Below are 24492 nucleotides of genomic sequence, written 5' to 3'. Positions count from 1 at the left end.
CTGTTGGGACTGAATGGGAATGAGCTCCTGTTATTTTACCCATCTTTAGTAATCACCAGTCCTATCAGCTATATTTATTTTAGTACCACTTTGATTTGTCAATATAGAGTCTGCAGCAGTGTAGGTCTCTATTTCACTGAACCCTCTAGCAATGCAAATTTGAAGCAATTCTCCTGATAAGCATCAACAAAACGTTGCAATATAAAGCAGTTGTTGTTTCCTGCTTTGCTCGTCATTCAACAAATTACTACACAATATTAAAAAGCCTAAACACTTCTGTATAATTTGAATGCTTTATTGTACATAAATGATATGAGACTAAAAATGCAAAGCAAATCTAACATATTTTTGTATTGGTAAAAGGGACTGTACCTTACAAATGCACACATCAGGTAGAAAAATAAAGTGAGCTGTCGCTATCTACTTTAAAGTTAAATATATGGGCATTACTGTAGGTTTTACTGTAACTCCTTGTTCTTTAAGATGTGGTAAATAGGTTAAAAATGCATCTGCGTTGTGTGCTTTGAGTGAACTCCTACTTCCAGGATGTCATCAAGGTCAGCAACACTTTTTACCCTAAAGTTTCCTGTCATATAAAAAGGGGTGCTGTGCCCACAGCATGGGCTCTGATAAACTATGGTGGCTATGCTAACCTTTTAGCATATATCCAGCTGCTAAAAACATTCACACAGATATAAACTTTACCCAGTGCATTCTTTTGTTTTCAAATGAATAACACCAACAGTCTTCTTATTGAAGTTATTAAGTTATTAACATCCCTAGCCCCTTTCATCTGTTATTTAAAGTTCACAGATTTGGTTTGTTCAATACAAAATAGCTACAGAGAAGTACACATCGTGCCCCTGCTGTGCACTCATACAGCTGATAAAGCAAACTGCTAGTGAACCCAGTGATTCAGTCTTCAGACACATTCAGGGGATTCACATCAAAACCAAGTTAACTATGTAATTAAAATAATCAAACATAATATATAAATCTCTTGGGGTTATAATGGAAAATAAATGTATGTATTGAGTATGAAATAAAGGGCAATGCATCCATGACTTCCTCAAAGTACACAGTGTGACATTTGCCTTTTTCCATTTTTGCTTGCCTGTATGAGTGCTTTTAACACTGATGTTCATTACTAATGTCTAAGTTGATGTGTCAACAGTACTTTTTGAAATTTAAGTTATAAATTTGTAATTTGCTAAGAAACCGGGGCATTAGAGGAAAAGAGGAAACAAAAAGGTAAACACCTCTTGAATTCTGCGTTCATCTTGTTTCATTAGTTTAAAAGGTGCATCATTTCAAAGCACTGTGAACATTTGGCTTTTTCTTAGTAATAATTACAATGATTATAATATTTGCAGAAAAATGTAATGAATTCAAGCTGTGACTATTTGATATTAATCACAATGTTCCATTATGTTTATGGCTTGTAATAGGAAGAGAAGGGGTGTGTCATCCTGTGCATCATGACACAGCTAGGCTTTGACGGCAGGCCTCCACAAGGTCTACCCTTTTTAAATTCCCTTTGACTGAATTCTGTTCATCCGTTTCTATTGCATCTGTTTCATTGGACAGAGGGAGGGTGCAGGCTGCAGTCAGTAGGCTCCATTGTAGAGAAACAATCTGTTGATGGCTTAATTTCACCTGTAGGGATCATGGCTCTGTTCCCGCCCCACACTTCTCTCCTTTTACAGTGCATCCTCTTCCTCTTCTCCCCTCTGTCCCCCTCAGTTCTTCAATCAAGACCCTTTAATACTGTGCTTTTGCCCCCGCTAAAAGTTACAAAGCATTTGGCAGTTCACTGCTGACAGTTTCGTCTCTTCCTACCTCTTGTGGTGGTTTGTGCAAAGTGTGGCAGTTAAAGGTGAAACTAAACATGCCAGAAATGTGCGCAGCTCTCCAAGTGACACCTGTCAGTGGTGTGCAGTCAGTGTGCCTGTGAGGAGATTTCACCTTTAATCTTCCAGCATCCATTGTCTGTAGCACATTGTTAATCCTGCTTTGATAACATCCTATACTACATGTCATTTATTATTTTTTGGAATCATTGTACTCTTGATTTGATGATCCCTACAGTTGAAACAGTCAGTTAAAGTAACACTAGATCAAAGACTAATGAAATATTTTTTTGTTTTTTTTCTTCATGCTTCACTGTTAAGCAGAAATGAATACAGGGCATAACCTGTGGTTGGTCTTGCTGTTCCTTATGGCACACCAGTTAAAGGGATCTGATTTAGGCTTCCTTACACGTTAACTGATATTTAAGTGTTGGGAAAATTGATTCGCATAGTTTAGGGTTGGGTATCGATGAAGTTTTCTTGGTTTTGATTCTGGTTTTGTGCCTTCATCATTATATTATCATTCAGATTGTTGGCATTTATCTAAGTAATGAAATAAGTCAAATTGTTAAGGCAAAAACCACCAGTACTTTCAGCAGATTTTAGGCTGCAATAAAAAGTTACTTGTCATAAATGATGAGGTATTCTGTGATTTTATCTGTTTTTTAATTTATTTTTAATTTTATGAAGAAAGTGTTGTAGTGTTGGTTGACTCTGCGGTGTTATGACTACAACTGGAGATCTTCAGTGGATGTTGAGACCAAAGACATCATTGCCTTAAAAACAAATGCAGGATGTTGCCACCACATTGGTTGGGTGTGTTGCTTCAGGTATGGGTGAGACCATAAAATACAATCCAGGAGGTCCAGTTTGAGTAATAGATGCATGACTTTGAAGGCCTATCAGACTGTGGTTTATAATAATGTGAGGGAGGATTTTAGTGCTCTGGAAAGTTGAATCATTTTGTTTTTTTGTCACAATGATCTTAAGAAACCGAGTGTTCATATTACAGACTAATCTACAAGGAATGTGCACATGTACATGTTTTATTGACCATTGGGGCACTTCGACCAGATGACATCAAAGACCAGTTCTCGATGCCCAACCCTACATAGTGTCTGTAGCCTTGGTAAAAGAACACTTAACATAGACCTTGTTACATCTTTTAGAGCATTAGACTTACCCTTGGAGTAATCAGAGCCAAAGCTGGTTAATGGATTGTTGTATTTTTCTGTGTCTTTTGCTGTCTGGTGTGATGCTGGGAGAAACAGCAGGACTTCTGCAGTGTTCCAGCTTAATGCTGCTTGTTGAGATTGAAAAAACAAACTACAAGTGAATGTTCTGCATACTACAAAATCTGCATGAGAGATGTGGTTCAGTCCAATCCAATTTAGAATGCAAGTTATTACAGACTGGTCCACTATTTCATACTGTTTTTGGTTAGTATTAAAAATCTACAGTGCGTGTTGTTGAGTGTTATCTTAACAGCTTAATCCTAATGCTTCTCCCTCCCTGCATGTTACAGTACTATGCTCTTCAGATTCTGGAAACGGTTATCAAAACAAGATGGAAGATTCTTCCCAGGAATCAGTGTGAAGGTAAAAGTTATTTTTGTGGTATAAAATACAAAATGTTTTAAGTCTGTCAATGTTAGTGCCTTTTTAAATGTTGTGACGTGCGGTTGCCAAGTTGAGGAGTGTTCACCCACTAAGCATGCTGGTTTGTTTTCTGCTCGACTGGCTTGCACTGGCCACTGCAAGCCAGGTTGGATTCTGCACTGTAGCAGTTGTTTTAGAGAGGAAGCAACCAAAACATCCGAGCAGTGATTTTTAAAGCTTTGTGAAGGGCGTCTTGAAAGAAATAGAGGAAGTTTAGTTAAAGTTGTTACTGTGCTTGCTAATGTGGCTTTAAGATGTTAAAACCCCCATGTGTAGACTCTTTATGTGACAGTATCTTTCACATTACTCTGACTTATGTTTTTGCTTGTACGAAGATAAGACATTCCTTATTGTTCCAGTATTGCATGGATTAATCCCTGCCAGTGTTTAAATTTATTTTTAAATTGTATTTTTTTAATTCAAACTACTACTAGGACTTGCCAAAGTCATAAATTTTGAAATCTTACACTTAAAGACGTCAATGAGGTGTCTTTGGAAATAATCAAGATTTTCATTAAGAATTATCATGAATGGGAATTTGTTTATCAAATAAAGTCTATTTGAAAATGTTCAGACTGTGAAGGAGCTGTATGTGACATTCAGAGCATGACTCGATGTTTGAGCTGGGATTGTCTACACACAGCTCTCAACATGGAGGTGGCCGAGCTGATGACTTGCAGCTAACCGTGCTAATAGTGCTAACAACGGCAACAGTGTTGACAGAGCTAACAATGTTAATTTGGGGGCAACTGAAAGTTTTGCATGTCTGCGATGGTGTTCTGCCACTGTGGGTTGGGGTGATATTATCAGCGGTAACTGTTGTGAATGCAGTGCTGAGCGGTGGCAGTTAACTAGACAGTGGGATACACACACAAGGATTCACATGCAGTAGCATGCATGCACAGCAAAAAAGGCTACAACAACAAAGAGCAGAGAAGCTTGGATTACAATCCTCACACAGGGAGTGTTTCGTCATACTCTGCTCAGGATGCCATTTCTCCACTTTTTCCTTAGCAAAAAGTGGTTTGTTGCTATATTAATGCTCTGAATGTCATCTACAGCACCGTAATTGTTGCCTAATTGACAATTCTACATTAAATTCTCTCAACATTTTCCTGTTTTCTAGATTTCAAAACAAAATGTTTTTTCTTTGGTTACAACCTACTGCTTACATTCATTTTTATCTAGGTTTTTTTTCAATAATCTGAAAACAGAGTGGGATGAAAATTGTCTAAAAAATCTTTGGTTGGAGCAAAATGCGGTGAAATTAATTTAATAATCATGTGCAAATCAGTTGATTCTGCCTCCTTCCATTCTTCTATAATTTTGCTCAAAATTCCTATTTTCATTGACCTAAGACTTCCCTGCTTCTGACCGTAGATGCCTGAATTTTGTTCAAGTGGCTAACCCAGTGCAGGGCGACCGGCAAGTATGTCTTTTCCCCCTTGTGTCAGAGTATTGCCTTGTTTTCGGCTCCGCTCACTACACCCCAGCACATAATTTTCAGAGTACAGATACAGTTTAGTAACATATGCGAGGGAGCTGAAAACACATTTTTTTGAAGATGCTCTGCTCACATTGACAATCTTGACTGTCTGCAAAATACCTGGGGAAATGTAACTTCCACTGAACTGACCAAAACTCAAGCCCTATCGAAGTTCAGTGGCAGTTTCAGCCCAAATCCATTTGTTTACCAACTGGCTTGGCAAGAATATGTTAATGGAGGACTTTTTTAATAGTACAAATGTACTGGGATAAGATTGGCTAGATGCAACTAGATATAAGTCTGCAGACTGCGTTGAGTAACATGCTCCAGGCAACTCGTCATGTCAGGATGTGTTTCGATTCACACATTTTATTGGTGCATGCTCATGGTATCCTTTTGATCTTTGTGTGTTTGCCAGGCATAAAAAAGTATGTTGTTGGTCTCATTATCAAGACTTCATCAGATGCATCAAATGTGGAGGTAAGTAAACTTTGAATTCGTATTAAAACTGAATTATATTTTTTTGGGTAATTGTCTGGGTGAATTTGTGTCGGACCTGTATTTAAAGATAATGACAACAATAAGTTATCAATTATAGTAATAATAAATTAACCCTAATATAAATAATAAACAAACAATAGCAGAATAAAAAATACAATCATAAAAAAATTAACAAAAATAATGTTAAACTGAAAATAATTTTAAATGTTTCTTAAAAACTAATAATAAAAATAGTAATATTATGACAATGGTGATGCATGATGATGATAATAATGAAGGGGCTGGTTAATATTTTAGCTCTTTTCCAAAGTTGGATCGACATAAAATGTACACTTGAGCAAACAACTTTTTTTCTCCGTATTATCGCTTCATGAAAAAGAATTGGACAGACTCTTTAGTATCAAGGTAACACTGCATTGACATATTCTACAGTTTAACTTACCACAACCAAGGCTATGTTCATTCAGCCTGCATTTGACATTGACAGCCTTATTTACAAATCCAAGTGAATCTCATTTTGTTTTGTATTTATGTTCCATCAGTGCAGCCAATCTCAGGACAGCCATGAGTAATGTTGGTAACCATAGTGCTGCGTCGTCCAGACCAAAGATGGTGACTTCAGCTGCTTTTGAAAGTGTTTTCAGTCAGCTTGACCGCTCAAACAACCAGAGGGTTGAGTTATTAAGATTGTGTTTAACCTACAACGGCAACTTTTTTGCTGTCCTCTGGAGATCGCAGCATTTGGCTCTCCTCTACTAAACGCACATGCTAATTTGTTGTGAATCGACTTAAAAAACTGTGACTGGGTTTAAAATGTATCAATTCTTTGCGATTGCTGTCTGTAATTTATGAGCAGCACACTAATGAGAGAGGCACAAACACAGGCGTCTAATGTGATTCAGCCTTGAAATGAAATGACTGACATTCAAATGCGCTAGTTATTATAGCAATTTTCAGGAAGTCACTTTATTTGGCTCTCACTCTGCTGTTTAACCCAACTGTATGATCATGACATGGGAAGGAGGGAGCCAGGTTGTGTTATGTGTGTCAGCCTAACTAAAGCTATAATTTATGAATCTGTGTTTTTCTCTTTAAAATTAGCAGTACTGTTATTGTTAATGAACACTAGCACAAAAACTTAAAGTATTGATTGAAATATCCATGATAGTGTTAAAAAACAAAAGCAAAACTGGAACAAATGAAACTTTAAATGTACATTGAAAACTAAACTGTATTTTAAATCAGAAACATGCAAGACAGTGGACACAAACATCTTTGCCTTTAAACAGAGCTAACTGTAAAAGGCTCAGGTCTGGTGAAGGTGTGGTATAAAAATAATCAAACTGCTGTCTATCTCTGACTGATATGCAGCCACTTGGCTTTTAGTATTTAATAAGTAACTTCATGCTGAGGAAACATAACAGATTAAACCAATTGGCCGGACTGCACGAAGGTTATTCAGATTATTAAGCCAACTGAGTTGACTAGACTGCTTTTGGACAGGAATTGGAATTTTTGAAGGTTTCACTTTCAGGTAGAAGGATTTTATAAATGGTCTAAACAATGTTATTTCACCCAGCTTAAAACATACTTTTTAACATAATTTGCTGCAGTGTAAAAGATGTATTATAATAGTCTGACTTCATCACTTAGTTTATGAAGGCTGTAGTTTTAGCATACATTTAAAGTTTATTTTAGATTTAATTAATTAATCAATCCTAAGGCGTGTTTTAAGAACACACACGTCTTTACTCCCTCATACCAAAAGTAACATTATGGATCTACTTTGATTCTTCCAAAACAGGAAACGTCAAAATTGAATGTTTGCCTTTAATCATGTTGTTGTCAGCATGTTGTTTCTATAACGCCACCCTTAATTTTGCCGCTGTTTGATTTGTGACCTCCATCCCTTCATTTAGTTATTTTTGTTATATTACATTTCACCATGTTCCAAATTGAATTTTTAATGCAGTGATGAAATGACAGAAGGCTTGTGTTCTGAAACTGAGACGGTGTGACTAACGTTCATTTATTCCTTGTTTATTTTTACCTTTTAGAAAGAAAAGGTGTACATTGGGAAGCTGAACATGATCCTTGTTCAGGTAAGCCTTTAATACTAACGACAACTTTATTACCAAATTAACTAGACTCAAGACTACTTTTCGAACCATGTACCAGCTGGTTTTATAGCTCTGATTCTCTGCTGCTGCTAAACCCTTTTGTCTTGTTTTTCGTCTTCTTTGAGCTTGTATCTTTTCCAATGATGTCCAACAAATTTTGCTTTGTTATAGCTATTATTCTGTAGTACATGAAAATAATTGTGAATGTATGTGTAGAGCATCTAGGCTCACTGCCTAACTTAGGCCTACCTCCATTACACATCAACTGTCAGTCAAAGTGTGAACTTTAAGGTTTAAGTGTGTTTTTGATAGGGATGCTACAAGCCATTTTAAAAAAATATTCTTATTGATTGATTTTATTTGTATGACCATTATTCATAATTGTGGGTATCCCAGCTGTTAGAAACACCTCACTGTTAAAACACTGGTTTTCCGAACCCCACAGTGTTGCATGTGAGTTAATCGTGGAGAGGCACAAAGAAGTGGCAGCAAACAGTTTCAGTGAAGTTATCCACGTTGACAGCAGAGAGCACACCGGAGCAACAAGCTCAGTTCTAGCCAGCTACTCGCGTCCTGCACATTGCCTAAGACATTTGAAAGCCACTGACGATTGCTAGATCACTTCATGATATAGTGTCCATAATACAGAGATATAATATACAGAACAACATTATGGCTCACTGGCTGCTGCTGGAAATGGTTGGTTAGTTTCTCGCAGGCACAGTCACTATGTGTTTAGGCAGATGATTAAAATGTAGATGAGTTAGATGACTATAAATGATTAATCATAGTAAACAAATTAAGCTCTCTGTTGAAGGATATAGGAGGTAAAAAATGTCAACTAAAAGCATTGAACCAGTGATATAGTGTTAAAGGTATACTTCACCAGCAAATTGACCGTTTGAATATGAATTACTGTCACTGTAACTTGCCTCCATGGTGAATGGAGAGTCCAAAAAAGGCTAACATTCGTCATGAATTTAAGTGAAAGGGGTCCCCGTTTAACAACAGCAAAACTATATCAAAACATCTGTTTGCAATTTCTAAAACAAGTCATGTAGTATAATCCAAGTCCTGTTTATCCAGTCGTATACTCAGTACTTCCCCAACACATGGATTTTTGCTAAAACATTACATTTTAAAACAAGTCAGTACAAACATGGGTGAGTAGTGTGCCCGGCCCGCATGTGAGTTTGGCCTCTGCTTAAATGGTGCACATACGTATGCCCATGCTGAGGCAGTTACTCGCAGGTGGAAGTGTGTTATATTTTGTATTTTTATTTTAGCAAAAATGCATGTGTTTGGAAGTACTGTGCTCACAACTGGATAAATGAGATTTGGGTTTTATCAAGTGTTTGTTAACGTTTGTTTTGATGCAGTTTTGCTGTTGGTAAACATGGACCCCAATGACTTAAATCCACAAAAAATGTTCACCTTTTTTTGGATTCTCGGTTCATGGTGGAGGGATGCAAGAAAAACAAAGTTTACTTCACAAATTAAATTTAACACTCCATGAATAATAGATATACAGATGGTCTTTTTGCGGGTGAAGTATTCCTTTAATGTCACTGCTTGGTGTGGATTATAGATCAATGGCTTTTCTGTAGCTACAGTGAAGGGGTATGTGCAGAGCAATCCAGTGATTACTAGGTAAAAAATATATTAGTCTTTTCACCACATACACTACCTCTAAATGCAAGACAGTTTAGCATACCTGTATGTAACCAGCACGATATGATTCATACGAAAAAGATAGAAAGGCTGTCAGTCTGTTTTAAACAGATTTTCATTGTTTGGCCATCTTGGTGCCTCAAGGCTCCCCTAAGCCTTTGCAGTGATACTTTTTAACCTGAAGATGTCACTCTTAATTAGTCTGTATGACTCTAAACCGTCCAGGTCAGCTGAGTCCATGATTCCTTATTAAAATTGCATATTAATTCTCCTTGAATTTCTCAAGCAGGGCAGTGGATGTTTATAAATTGTCGCTTTGGCCTCATGATTAGAAAGAGGATCTGAAAGCTGAAGGAGAAGCAGTGTATGGAAACGTTAGAATGAAGATGTTTAGTTTTTTTAACCAGCAAAGGGCTTATCAACAATGATGCACAATATAAGTACAGAACTACATATTATGTAAGAAGTAGTGTCAGAGGTGATTGCACCTGTACTCCAGGAAAGTGCTGAGTCCTCTAAATTAGGGCCATAGAAATTAGCTGCTCACTGGTGTGTGCTGTCTGATCAACAAATTAGTGCGGACCACTTCAGGACACTGTAGTGAGTCACTGAGATGTGTATCAGAAAGGTCTTGAGTCTGACAATTTAGAGCTCAGTGATTTATTGGTCCACACACTCTCTCACTTTCACAGTTTGACACCACCTCCTTGTGTATGCATGTGCATGTGTCTGTGATGTATATTTACATGAAGGAGACAGAGATTGGCTCACTGGCTACACAAGTGACTTTGCATTAATGCCAGTGAGAATGAGTCACTGCCTGCGTCAGCTGAGCTAACATTGTTTTGGCCTTCAGGGATTGTAGAGCTCCAGATTCCTCACTCTTCCTCAGGAGGCTGCATTTAAAATGTTTGTGTACATGTATGTTGTTTTTTCTGGTTGTGTGGTGTTTGCTTGTATCATGTGATTTCATAAACAAACTTGTACACTGTGTTTTACTACTGAGTGATCACAGTGAAACAGGAACAGGGGCACATGCCTGACTTGAGATTGAAATTGTTATTTTTAGCAAGAGTCACAGATTCATCCTCTTAATTTTTCATTTTCAGATCACATGTGGCTCTCAGTGGAAAATGTCACCGTTGAACCATGTAACACTAATGTGCGCGTGTGTCCCTGTGTGTGTAGATCCTGAAGCAGGAGTGGCCCAAGCACTGGCCCACATTCATCAGTGACATTGTTGGAGCAAGTCGTACCAGCGAGAGCCTTTGTCAGAACAACATGGTCATTCTCAAGCTCCTCAGTGAGGAGGTCTTTGACTTCTCCAGTGGCCAGATGACCCAGGTCAAAGCCAAGCACCTAAAAGACAGGTCAGCATGCTGCATCTTCACAATTCTCTGGAAGCACAATCCTGTTGTTTTGATGGCATTGCTAGAAAAGCTACAATGGGGTCAGTGTATCTGAGTGTTCCACCAACATTTCATAATTAACCTGTTTAACCCTTTAGCCAAAACAATGAGTGTTTCAAAGTCAAAAGACAGATTTTGTGTGGGATATCACATTATAAACAAATGCTTTATAAAGGCTGTAATAATGAAATCTTGTCCGTCACTGATCCTACATATGTTCGCACTTTCAGAACATCATAAAATATGATCTCAGTGTGTTAGCATTTTGAAAAATGTTGCAGCAGGCAGTAAATCTAATGATGTAATGCTGTGATGTGTATTTTACAGACTTGCAGACAAACTGCTGTTGCTTTGCACTGGATGCCTCTTGTTGTTGACACTTTTATTACCGCTCCATTTCACAAGTCAATCAGTGTCGTTTCAAGTATTATGCAGTTGATTTGCAGTTTCAGTGTTGCCTTAATTGTAAGCAGTTGTGCACTGTGTTGTGCACAGCCTGCACATACAGCACAGTAGAAATGAGCTGTGTGCAGTTTGGCTGCACAGCGTAGGAAACTTTGAGATATGCAGTTTGAGTCATGATGTCAAAAACAAATGAACTTTATTTCCCTCATATCCATGGACAATTGATGCTTGTCAAGTTTGATCGACTGGGGCTGATGTTCCATCATATTATATGCAGTAGTTTGTATGTATACAATGAATATAGTTATCGCCTTATTGCCAAGGTTTAGCACCAATTTATTTGGCCTCAGATGTTCCAAGAGAGTCTTTAACTGAGGGCAAAGCTGCACAAGTTGTTGTTTGGTATGTGTGCTTTCTGCGACTTCAGATAGCCCGTTCTATATAGTTTTAATCTACACACAATGATAAATGTCTGAAGAGTGTAGTAGAGTTTCTTATTTGTTTGTGTGCAGTTGTTTTTATGAGCTTATGCACTATAACTGAAACAGTCTCACACCTCAATATTTCAACCACTCAGCTACATTTGACTTTGGCTGTACTCACTGTTTTATAGCCTCGGGTGTGTCGTGTGTTTTACAGGAGCAACTGTAAATTTCAAGCTTTGATTCATCAGTTAAGAAAACATTCTTTCATGCTTTAATAATGAATTTAAGATTTTTCCCACAATGTTTTACTGCCGAGGCAACCACCTTGACTAATATAATTTTCTACCCCCGCGAACATTAGAAAACATTAATACACTACAGGGAAGAAAGACTGACCTTCAGGGGAAATATCAGAAGACCTATTTGACTCAACAAATGTCATAATTAATCAGTAATTGTTTAGAGGCAAAATGATCACAAGAAATGCCTCAGGATCTGTCAGGTTTAGCTCAGCGGATGAAAAAATCCCATCCCAATCCCATAAATCCCAGCGTTGTACTGTTTTATATAAAGAGTCAAGGTGACATTAATTTAAGAGGGAGCTTGTAAATGCAAGAAGATCCCTAAAATGTCAGTGTCAAAATGTGTTGGGTGCATAAAGTTCGTTCCATAATGTTTCTCCTGTTTTATTTTCCAGCATGTGCAATGAATTCTCCCAGATATTCCAGCTCTGCCAGTTTGTTATGGTATGCAAACCCTCATCTCTTACTTTTTAGCATTGGTATACAATCTTTATATATCAGATACATGCCAGTGTATGTCCTTAAGCTAATTGTTGTCTCATTCGTTGTACTCTAGGAAAATTCCCAGAACGCCCCCCTGGTCCACGCCACTCTGGAAACCCTCCTTCGTTTTCTCAACTGGATTCCTCTGGGGTACATCTTTGAAACCAAACTGATCAGCACGTTGGTGTATAAGGTATGTGCACAATCACACACAGTGTCATGAAACAAGCTCACTAGAACTGCAGGACCCATAACTAATTAATTGTTCATAAAACAAATCCTCTCTCATGGAGGAGTATGCCAAGCAAGCTTAAAAATACTACATATAATTGCTAGTTACACACACAGATTGTTAACCAAAATAGTCTTTAACTAAACATCTGTTTCATCTGTTTTCAGTTCTTGAACGTGCCCATGTTCCGCAATGTGACACTGAAGTGCCTCACAGAGATTGCCGGTGTGAGCGTCAGCCAGTATGAGGAGCAGTTTGTCACACTCTTCACCCTGACCATGTGTCAACTCAAACAAGTGAGTGAGCCTCAGATAAGATTATACTCAGATTCACATTTTTTCTCAGAGATACTAATTAAGGTTCAAATCTCATCCGATCAGATGCTGCCTCTGAACACCAACATTCGGCTGGCCTATGCTAACGGGAAAGATGACGAGCAGAACTTCATCCAGAACCTCAGTCTGTTCCTCTGTACTTTCCTCAAAGAGCACGGACAGCTCATTGAGAAGCGGCTCAACCTCAGAGAGACATTAATGGAGGTAAGAGAGAATACTGTCAGTCGCAGGGACACAGTCCTGTGGTATTACAGCTTGTCTAGACAGGCTGCACAGGAGAAAATGGGAGACAAATATTGCATAATAAACAAATGGATCTATCCAACAGAAGGAGTATTAAACTGCATCCATTGTGTAATTCTTCCCTTGGTCGTCTCCCAGGCCCTCCACTACATGCTGCTGGTGTCAGAGGTCGAAGAGACTGAGATCTTCAAAATTTGTCTCGAGTATTGGAACCACTTGGCTGCTGAGCTGTACAGAGAGAGTCCCTTTTCCACGTCCACGTCCCCCCTGCTCTCTGGCAACCAGCACTTCGACGTGCCACCACGCAGACAGCTCTACCTACCTGTACTTTCCAAGGTACCACACACAGCAGATTACATTGTATTTAACTGATTTATTAAAGAATTAACACACCTGTAGCCTTCATTGCCCTTTCCCCTCCCATCTGATGACATTTACATATGCATTGATGCATTACGATGAATTAATGCATTGTTGGGATGTCAACAACATAGCCATAAACTGACAAACACAACTTTAGATTTGAGTTAGCTGTTGCAGTTGATTTTATGAAAACAACTTTTTAAGTTAGAGATTGCACAGTAGTCAAGTGTGTAGGGGTGCTGAATTGTTTCAGTGGAGTCTTAGCTCACAGTCATACTAGAATCATTTGGCACTGGTCAAGCAACAGGTGGCTGCTAAACTGCTGCCAAAAGATTTGCTAGTTAGAACGTTATTGAAAATCAGCAACCCGTGAAGCAAAATAACAACAGATATTTTTCTCTTTGGTGATGATATTTTACATTCCATTAACATAGTGTGTGGTGTGTGTGGTGTGTGTGTGTGTGTGTGTATAGCAATACGCCTTGTCGTATATTATCCTTTAACATGTATCCCTACTCAGGTTACACACTGTGATATACAATATGTGTGTGTGTGCAAGTGTAAGCACAGTAAGGCTGTTCGTCGATGTGTGTGTTTGCTGACAGGTGTTTATCTCTTGCAACAGGTGCGTCTGCTGATGGTAAGTCGGATGGCCAAACCAGAGGAGGTGTTGGTGGTGGAGAATGACCAGGGAGAGGTGGTCAGAGAGTTCATGAAGGACACCGATTCCATCAACCTCTACAAGAACATGAGGGAAACCCTTGGTATGGCTTAATAATAAGAGCACCTCAGTCCATATCTACTGCCATTACCCGTAGCCAACTTTTTCTTAGCCACTTGTCTTAAAGATGGAGTGTGTAATCGATCAGAACTACAAAGAGTGATATATCTGTATAGCTTCTAATTTATCTGTCAATCCAGTAACTTTGTCATTGACAATAATGCTACTGCCCTGTTAATTTTACTCAGTACTTGGGGAGAGCGTTATGGCCCTAAAATAATATCACGATATTTCAGGGTATATTTGCGATAATGATATTCTTGATGATATGTCAAATTAGTAAAAAAATATGTAGATTTTTTATTATTAATTAAAGAAAACAGTATTGCAACAAAATAAGTGACATAGTCTTAGATGTTAACCAGTTTACCATCAAATAATCAGTAAAAACTGAACAAAAATGATCTCTCATTTCTTTAGTTTGTAAACAACAGTAACTCAGAGTGAGATTCAGATTCTATATACAATATTAATAGTTCTACCACAAATTACACATTTAAACAGCTCCCAAAATACAGAAAATGTACCTTAAATCAACAGGTGATTTCCCTCTCTTTTAGCAAAATCCCTAAATGATTGAGTTGTTTTTTCCCACCTGGACCTGTATGCTCTGCCATTTCTCCTCTAATCATCACATTGTAACCTGTGACTGGCTGTTGTGCTACCATAACTATTGCACACTCACATACATGTTGTGTTTTTTGTCGAGCTGCGAGTGTCACATAGGTTTTCATTACCAAAGTTTTATGACAAAGTATCACCGACTCCCATGTGCACGCAGTGCGAAAGGAGAGGGAGAGACGCTGTGCTATTGCCGGTGGAGCAGCTGAATGAGTTCCTTCTGCAGGGAGGGTAACTCGCGCTAACTTGCTAAAAGAGTCTGAGAAGTCCGAGGCTGTTCATAAAACACTAAGGACGCCCAGGCCTAATTCCACTCTACTGAAGCTGCTCCTCTTTTTGAAACCACTGCGGAATCGCTAATTATTTCGCTTTCAGCCAAACTTGTTGTTGCTGTGGGTAACAGTATGACGTCAATATGTCAACAAGTCCAAACATCACAAATATCACAATATGAATTTTTTATATGATTTTAAAAAATATACCAGTGTTATTGTGAATGAGATGATATGGCACACCCCTAATTATACGTAAAAATACGGCACTACCATGATACGTAAAAATTGTAGGACAATTGGGGTGCACATGGCTCAGGGGTTAGTATGTTGGCTGGGGTTCTCCTGTATGGAGTTTAATTTTCTCCCTGTGTCTGCATAGGTTTCCTCTAGGTGCTAATGTTTTTCCCCACAGTTAAGAACCATGCAGTTTAGATTATGTTCATATTACAAGCAAATGTGGCCCAAATTCATTCCAGTTTCATGCCCTCATGTGGCACAGATCTGATTTTTAGGACAACGTTGTCATATTTTTTACCAAGTAGGTCTGTGCCACCTTCATATGTGGTCCTAAATCCGATACATATTTCATTACCGCCATGCAACCACTGTGGGATCGGTCATATCTGAATTCACGTGTGTCTCCCATCCGCTCATGGATTTTTCAGGTTATACTTCACTGCGCAGGAGCAGATCACTCACCATACAGTGATGGGGCAGTCCTTGGAAACTACAGAAGGCTGCCATAGTGTATTGCTGCTGGGGACTGCCCATTGTTCTGACAGCCCATAATTCCGAAGCTCTGATAGTCCAAAAAATGTCCCACTGGACTGAAAGCCCATTTGTACAATAGCCCGTTATACCAAAAACAAATGGCCATCGTTTTGAAGGGCTGTTTCTCCAGTGGCACTTTCTCAAACAGAAGCAAACAGCTAATTTTTTGTTCAGAATGACATCATCGGACCTATGGCCTAGAGATGACCTGTCCTACTATGCCTGTGATTGCCTAGTGTTGGCTTTTGTGTTCCTTTGTCTTTTTACCCTCATCCTTAAAATATAACAAATTGTCATCCAACCTAGCAAATAACTCCAGAGATGAACACTTGCAATGCTGTGTCATTCATCTTTTCCCAAATGCCTGTTTTGCAAATGTGAGGTTTTTTGTTGTTCCAGCGTGCATGTGTGTGATGTCATTGTTTGCATTTGAGGCGTTTCAGGGCAGAGATCTGTTTACACTGATATCACATACAGGTCACTTCAAATCTAAATATGAAGAGTCGGGGCACAAAGATCAGATCTGAGCATTAAGCCCTGTAATGTGAACGTATACTTAGATTGATTGGAAACTCGTAGACCAGCAGTCCATTCAGGCTGTGTCTCCTGGGATAGACTCCAGCCCCCTGTGAACCTGAGCAAGATGAGCCATTAAGAAAATGGATGTAGAGAAAGCTTCAGTGATTATACTCTTTACTATTGCCTGCTTGTAACATTGACTATTTGAAATAGTAGGATTTTCAATTATTATACTGACTCCAGGGTCATAAAATAAAAGCTAGAAAGCAATGACTGCTGGTAAAATTAGATTTTGATGACTATATTGATCAGTGTCACTTACCACACTGGCAAAACGTTTCACCATCACTTTTCCTACCCTCTTTTTTCCATGTTCAGATTTTGTGCTTGTTCACAACTGCGCAGAGATATACTTTTGGCTTAAAGTCCACCACGCTTCGTACACGTATTAATAACACTGTGCTATCCTGCAGTGTACCTGACTCACCTGGACTACGCAGACACAGAACGCATAATGACAGAGAAGCTCCACAACCAGGTGAACGGCACTGAGTGGTCCTGGAAGAACCTCAACACATTATGCTGGGCCATCGGATCCATCAGCGGGGCTATGCACGAGGAGGACGAGAAGAGGTTCCTGGTCACCGTCATCAAGGTATTAAAAAGCTCTGAACTCATGTTAGATAGAGGACCAGCGTGTTCTGTGTCGTAGTAGTTTATATTTAAAAAGCTCAGGACCTGTGAGACTGTCACAATGTGATCAGAATTTTATGTTTTTGAAGCCATTGAACAGAACACTAAACATTGTGTCTGATTCTGAAAAACCTCCCGTTTGTCTCAGGATCTGCTGGGTCTGTGCGAGCAGAAGAGAGGAAAAGACAACAAGGCCATCATAGCCTCCAACATCATGTACATTGTTGGCCAGTATCCACGCTTTCTCCGAGCCCACTGGAAGTTCCTCAAAACTGTGGTCAACAAACTCTTTGAGTTCATGCACGGTGAGACATGGTTTGCACTGATTTCCAAATGTCGGATCTAAAAATATAATTTTTAAAACTATGTAAATTTTGATCACCCTCCATGCCTCCTTCATCAGAGACCCATGACGGTGTTCAGGACATGGCCTGTGACACGTTCATCAAGATCGCCCAAAAGTGCCGGCGCCACTTTATCCAGGTGCAGGTGGGAGAGGTGATGCCATTCATTGACGAGATCCTCAACAACATTAACACCATCATCTGTGACCTTCAACCCCAGCAGGTCAGCAAATACATGCTAATTTTCATCATCTCAAGACATTTGTCAAAATTATTATTATTTTTTTTTCAAAAAATACAGAGAGACACAGTTGTGTTTTATAGGAAAATAATGGGAAATAATTTGCCTTTTTCCCAATCAAGTTTGCATGCTGACCAGTTTTCCTGTTTATGTCCAGGTGCACACATTCTATGAAGCAGTAGGTTATATGATTGGAGCCCAGACAGATCAGGCTGTTCAAGAGCACCTGATAGAAAAATACATGCTACTGCCCAATCAAGTGTGGGACAGCATCATCCAGCAGGCTACCAAGGTAAGAGTTTACCCAATATACCAGACTATAATGTTCATGACAGAAAAACAAGAACAGTGTGTTAATCTGTCCTCCCCTCCATCCCTCTTCCCGCGGCTCATCTCTCCACCGGCAGAATGTGGACATCTTGAAGGACCCAGAGACCGTGAAACAGCTTGGCAGCATCCTGAAGACTAACGTCAGAGCCTGTAAGGCTGTAGGACACCCTTTTGTCATCCAGCTGGGACGGATTTACCTTGACATGCTCAACGTCTACAAGTGCCTCAGCGAGAACATCTCTGCTGCCATTCAGACAAATGGTAAGGGAGGTGTGTGTTTGGGATCATACAGCTGACTGATAACATGTTTGTAGATTAAGGCCACTTACAGTCACATAACAGTAGTTGCATACATGTTAATAAAGGTGTGTATTGTGACCACCTGGGAAGAGATGTAAGGCTTATCACAATATCACAATATTTTTGACCACATACTTTGACACTGATATTATGTCGGTATTGTAGGGTTGACTTGAGATTTAAAAAAAGAAGAAAAAAAATATCAGTAATGTGGATACAATGATTAAGAAGGTAAAGGCATATGAAAGAACAGTTGGTAAATTCAGAAAATTAAATCACTTTATCGTAATCCAGCCCTTAAAACCAGGAAAAGACAACAGTTATGATAACCTAAATCTAAGATGATATGTGATCATCTGTTTGTCTATCATGATGTAGATTTGTGGAGGGTTGTTTGGGTTGTTGAGCTTGTGTATAGATCTGTACACTGATACATATACTGTAGTGTGTCCCTTCATTGTTGTTAAGGCATGCAGTCTTTTGTGTCACTCCAGCACGGCATCAGTGTGTTGCCGCCGGGTTTAAAAGATACCCAATGCTTTCAGTGCCGTGTGTTTATACTTTTTGTTGAAAGCATTTAGAAATTAAAGATCAAACTACACTTGCTAAGACAAGCTATCGTTTTGTGCTTTTTTTTTTTTTTTTTGTTTGGTCAGTGCTACAGTTGCACCATATCTGATTTATTCTAGCCTTTGCCTTTGTGGTTATGCACCCTCTGTATGTAGTAACATTTTAGGATGGTGTCATTCAGTAGTGGCATTTTGTGTCTAGGCTAGCAATACTGTCTTCGTTTTTTCCTGCATGGGCCTGTTTTGGTGACTCATCTTTGAGTCTTCTGAGCTTAAACGGGAGGAGAGGTGCCGTATGAGGTCTGTCAGTAATAATCAAGTATCAAGGATTTCTACACTTGCATTGGCCGCTGACTCAGAGCAGGGAAGAAATGGCAATCCACGCAGGAGAAACAAATCCTATTCAAAAGCTTAACCGAACCTTTTGTGCACAATGTGTAGGTCAGCTTGACTATGATCCATCTTTTTCTAGAATAAGACACAAAGAATCAATTTGACAGTGATTCAGTGCAGAGCAGATGGTTTTTCAAAAGAAAGGAAACAAACATTTGATTGTGATTAAAGCCAGGCGTCCCACACCTGATAATGAATAAACCTGTGGGGATGGAAGATAAGGATAACATCTTCTAGTAAATGATATGTAATGTCAGTTGGGATTTTGTTTTCTGTTGTGGAAATCCAATTAAGAAACCATTTATAAAGTAACAAGATGGGAATGTCTGGGATAATCCAGTTTAGTTTGTATCTGATGACAAATACAAAAATTTATCACAGTAAATACAAAAATTATGTGAACTAATATTGCCATGAAGCAGCCTTGCTCAGTGATTTGTGACATTGCCTACAGTAGCCTAAAACTTGTAGCTTAGTTCAACCACAGCTACATAGCACACCCCCAGTTTAGAGGTCTGACAAGGAAACTAAACAATGTACTGCTGTGGAGGAGTATTTTCACTGCTTCACCTTGCGGTAGACAGCCTTTTTCTAGTGGGGAAGCCGTTTACAGCTTCAGTTTCTCATCTATGCTCTCGTCAAAGCCACCAGACTCCACTGACAAAAACAGTAATTCTATGTCGCTGAATATAGGGAGATGCTGGTCAACTGCTGCTGTGATCAGTTAGTTTGTTTGTGTTATTATGTGACTGTTGAATCTGAACCAACCCTTTTCAACGCCGAAGTCACACAATAACACAAACAAACTGACTGAGGCAAACGTAGACCAGCAGCTCCTGTGTTAGGTGATGTCAAATTACTGTTTTTCTCAATAGAGTCTGGCTTTGAAGAGAGCAATATAACAACTTTAGTTCCCTGTTGGAAAGAGCTGTCTGACGTTAGGGTTAAGCAGTAAAAATATTGTAAATATAGTGTACACTTAAACTGATATAGTTTTTTCAGGTGGCTACAATACTTTTTGCTGTTGACCCTTCCACAGCAGTACATATCTTAGTTTCCGCGGCAGTACTCCAGCCTGCTTCTTCAAACTGGGGGCATACCAGCTGACATCTACTTTATGTAATCTGTTGACAGGATGGATAAGTACCTCATACAACCTCACTTCAAAAGATCCGAACTATCCCTTTAAAGTGTACTTGGGAGCAATTCAGCATCTACCAAACTATAATGTACAGCAAACAAGAGGAAACCCTGACACACAGCCATACTCCTGCAGATCCTCCACTGCTCATCCAATCAGCATTAGTCAGGTGCACAGGTCTGCAAAAGCTTTGTAGTTGAGTTTTGTGTGAGCTACACACTGAAAGAGCACTTCTCTGTGCCCTGTGCAGAATTTTTACAAGAAAACAATACATCATTAGATGTGTGAGGGAATTTTCCCCATGTTGAACCTTCAATATGTGTCTCTTCTTTGTGTCGCAGGTGAGATGGTGACGAAACAGCCCTTGATCCGGAGTATGAGAACAGTGAAACGAGAGACACTGAAACTGATCTCAGGCTGGGTCAGCCGATCAAACGACCCACAGATGGTGAGAAACTGCTCTGAAAGGCACATCACTGCCGGGGGAGGAAAACCTAATATTTCTGAAGCTGTGTTGAGGAACAATAACCCTGTTTGGGGTGATGAACATTCCTCTCTAAATTCATTAAACAGAAATGCCATGAGTGGTTTATAACAACATTCTTAAATTTAAGAAAAAGTTAATGTGGACTTTAGCAAAAAGCAGTGATATATTTTTACTCTCATGTCCTCAGGAGACACTACACTCTGTGGCAATCAATGAAACGGTTGACAGTAGCGAAGAAGTAGAACTAATCCTGTTGGTATTTTTAGATCAGACACTAAGATTTCGTTTCCTTGTGGCAGATTTGGACATTTGTGCCCTCAGCTGTGTTTTTATCTGCATAACAATTAATATTCATAGTGTGTCAGAGTTTATAAACATTTGCAAAAATTATAGCTGCACCTTTGTAATGTACCTGTCAAAACTGAGTTTTTGAAAAGTCTTACTTAAATGCCTTTTCTGCACCCGTCTAAGGTGCAGGAAAGGTGGTGGATGCTCCTGTTTTTCTCTTCTCTTGGCTTGTTGATCCCTCCTAATCCCTCCTGTTGTTTTTCAGGTTGGGGAAAACTTTGTTCCGCCGCTGCTGGACGCCGTCCTCATCGACTATCAACGCAATGTTCCTGCTGCCCGTGAGCCTGAGGTCCTTAGCACCATGGCAACCATTGTCAACAAGTTAGGGGGGCACATCACCAGTGAGATACCCCAGATCTTTGATGCCGTCTTTGAGTGCACCCTAAACATGATCAACAAGGTAAGGCACAGTGATCAGCTGGACGCAGCTTGTATTCTGATGGTTAAGATTCTAAGTGAGCTGATCATCATTTCAGTAACCTGATTAAAAACGGATACACACACACTTTGGTTTACTGTGAGCTTTGTATCTTTGTTTCTGATTTGTAATAATTTACATTGATTAGCACTCGACTAATGTACTGGACATAAGGCAGATCTGTCACTGCTTCAGTGAAAATGTGAAACACTTCCAGTCCAGTAGGTGACTAAACACATTCATCATCAAGAAAACAAACATTTGAATTAGCAGGTTTCATTTGTGCATAGATAAGCAATCGACATCATGTGGCATTCACAGCAGTCTGTTAATCAGAGCGCTATGCTGGACTGATTATGTTTGTGCATTCTGACGTGATGGGGCATTGTCAGTAGAAAACCAAGGTGAAAACATCTGTCTTATCGATACAGGAACAGGGTCTGTCAATGACCTGCAGCTGGTTACATCTTACAGGCATACTCAATTCAATTTTATTTATAAAGCCTAATATCACAAATCACAATTTGCCTCAGCGGGCTTTACAGCATGCGACATCCCTCACAGCGGATACTGTATGTATTATTATGTTAATATATCAATTTCCTAGTATTTTACATATAGTTTTGTATATTGTAGTGTCAAAGTAAAGGGCAGTTTCTCCATACAACTGATTTCATTAGCATTTACAGTCCAGTCTGTCTTGTTTGGAGGGTTTGCCTGCAGCAGTTCACAGTCATGGCTGTCTAGTTTAAGAAAACCTGATTAGAAGACCTGTGATATTTGTAAGGAACCTTTATCAAATGGTAATAAAAAACTATTGCAGAAAAAAAGGTTGCTGGTGATAAAAACGTCAGTCATTCAAGTTTCTCAACTGCTTGTTGGTGTCATCTCTGAAACATCAGAGTAAACCCATCAGAGCCTGCAGACAGCCTGCAGAGCAAGTTTTCAATGCTCTATTTTTCATGTTTGAAGTAAAACATGAAACACATTATTCATAACGTGGAAAGCTGAATCTAACCAAGACTGTTGATATTCCACAAATGAGTTTATGTACATGAGTTAAATCTTACCTCTGTGTACAAGGACGTTAGTTTGGTTTGAGAAGTCTGGGCTACACAGTAAGATTAACTTTCAGAGAGACTTCAGTAATAAAGTCAACTTGAAAGAATGAAAGTGACATGAATAGGATATTGAAAAGTAAAGGGTACCTTTAGGCTCTGGCCTAGTGCCTGTACAGGCTGATAAACACTGGGGGAACCAGACCAGATTGGACAAACTCTTGAATGATGTAGTGTATTATATTTAAACAACTTGTTTTTGTGTGTGTTTTTTCTGCTAGAACTTTGAGGAGTTTCCAGAGCACAGGACCCACTTCTTCTACTTACTCCAAGCTGTAAACTCTCACTGCTTCCCTGCATTCCTCGCCATCCCCCCCGCCCAGTTCAAACTGGTGCTGGACTCCATCATCTGGGCCTTCAAACACACCATGAGGAATGTGGCTGATACTGGTGAGGCTGCTGATATCCCCGTTCATTTAACTACACGTACTAATGTTCATATGGAGCAACAATACCTAGAGCTTAATTACTAAATGGTGTAAACTATCCGGGTGCTGTTTTTTCTCCTGTCACAAGGACAGTGTGTCACAGGTTGGGATTATCTTCAAACAACACAAACAATTTTGTTTAAAAGGCAGAAATGTGACACTGCAGGTGTGTGTTACCTCAGCGATGTTCAAAAGCACTCATTGTTAGTTACTAGCCAGGTCATGCTTCTGGCCCCGCACTAATATCCAGGTATAATGTTCCTTGTGTGAGGAAGAAGTATGGGGAAGTTTGAACTGAACAATGTGTATGAAGCTTAAGTTGAACTTTGTGTCTGCTCATGCAGGTCTACAGATTCTGTACACGCTGCTGCAGAATGTGGCGCAGGAGGAAGCAGCCGCTCAGAGTTTCTACCAGACGTATTTCTGTGATATCCTACAACACATCTTCTCTGTAGTCACTGACACATCACATACTGCTGGTGAGTTCACACACTCCTGAGCTGCCGGGACACCAGAATACCCAGATGTAAACATCTTTTAAAGATGAATAAATGAAGTTTCTTTAGTATAAGAGTATGTGTTGGTGTGTGTCCTGCAGGCCTGACGATGCATGCGTCCATCCTGGCCTATATGTTCAACCTGGTGGAGGAGGGGAAGATCACTACAGTGCTAAACCCTGCCAGCCCCACCAACAACCAGGGCTTCATCCAGGAATACGTGGCCAACCTGCTCAAGACTGCCTTCCCTCACCTACAAGAGTTAGTACCAGCGCACACTGAGTCACACACATTGTCTGTTGTAGTAAAATACACATTTATTAACATCGCTGTGGCTGTGTGTTTGTTAGTGCTCAGGTGAAGGTGTTTGTGACCGGGCTGTTCAGCTTAAACCAGGATATTCCTGCCTTCAAGGAGCACCTTAGGGACTTCCTTGTCCAGATAAAGGTGAGTCTGACAAAGTTTACAAGTCATGTACAATGCTTTACTCATTCAGAAATTGCTTTTGATAACTTCAGCTACTGTAGGTGTCATGATAAATTAAAATAGAGCAAGGGGATCTTGATTTTTCTTTCTTTTTTTTTTTGCTCATAAAGGCAGTCCAGAGTTGACTCCTTTGTCTGATATTGTTGCATAAAAACAGCGGTATCTTGGTTAAGAATCAATCAATTCAATAAGTGCTGGGGTGGTGGGGGGCAAAAGCAGAGTTTATACTTCTGCGTTAAATTGATGCCA

General features: G+C 39.4%; 1 protein-coding gene across 2 annotated transcripts in view; it reads left to right on the top strand.

The window, feature by feature from the left end:
- xpo1b (exportin 1 (CRM1 homolog, yeast) b) overlaps nt 1-24492 on the top strand; it is a 30478-nt gene that overhangs the window by 3064 nt on the left and 2922 nt on the right. The window contains exons 4-24 of one of the 2 annotated variants that reach the window (XM_050070822.1): nt 3376-3448; nt 5413-5474; nt 7553-7597; nt 10475-10656; nt 12223-12271; nt 12384-12503; nt 12710-12838; nt 12923-13081; nt 13259-13456; nt 14109-14247; nt 16924-17105; nt 17292-17448; nt 17547-17710; nt 17886-18020; nt 18136-18319; nt 20803-20909; nt 21502-21696; nt 23054-23222; nt 23605-23739; nt 23859-24018; nt 24108-24204. In XM_050070822.1, the coding sequence (XP_049926779.1) occupies nt 3376-3448; nt 5413-5474; nt 7553-7597; nt 10475-10656; nt 12223-12271; nt 12384-12503; nt 12710-12838; nt 12923-13081; nt 13259-13456; nt 14109-14247; nt 16924-17105; nt 17292-17448; nt 17547-17710; nt 17886-18020; nt 18136-18319; nt 20803-20909; nt 21502-21696; nt 23054-23222; nt 23605-23739; nt 23859-24018; nt 24108-24204 (2841 nt within the window). Of the gene's footprint in view, nt 1-3375; nt 3449-5412; nt 5475-7552; nt 7598-10474; nt 10657-12222; nt 12272-12383; nt 12504-12709; nt 12839-12922; nt 13082-13258; nt 13457-14108; nt 14248-16923; nt 17106-17291; nt 17449-17546; nt 17711-17885; nt 18021-18135; nt 18329-20802; nt 20910-21501; nt 21697-23053; nt 23223-23604; nt 23740-23858; nt 24019-24107; nt 24205-24492 lie in introns of both variants that reach the window. The other variant, XM_050070821.1, reaches the window with a different exon arrangement.

The sequence above is a fragment of the Epinephelus moara genome, chromosome 19 (genome assembly GCF_006386435.1).
Source record: "Epinephelus moara isolate mb chromosome 19, YSFRI_EMoa_1.0, whole genome shotgun sequence".
NCBI lineage: Eukaryota > Metazoa > Chordata > Actinopteri > Perciformes > Serranidae > Epinephelus > Epinephelus moara.
The sequence above is the reverse complement of the archived record's forward strand: the minus strand, read 5'-3'. Positions and strand labels throughout refer to the sequence as shown.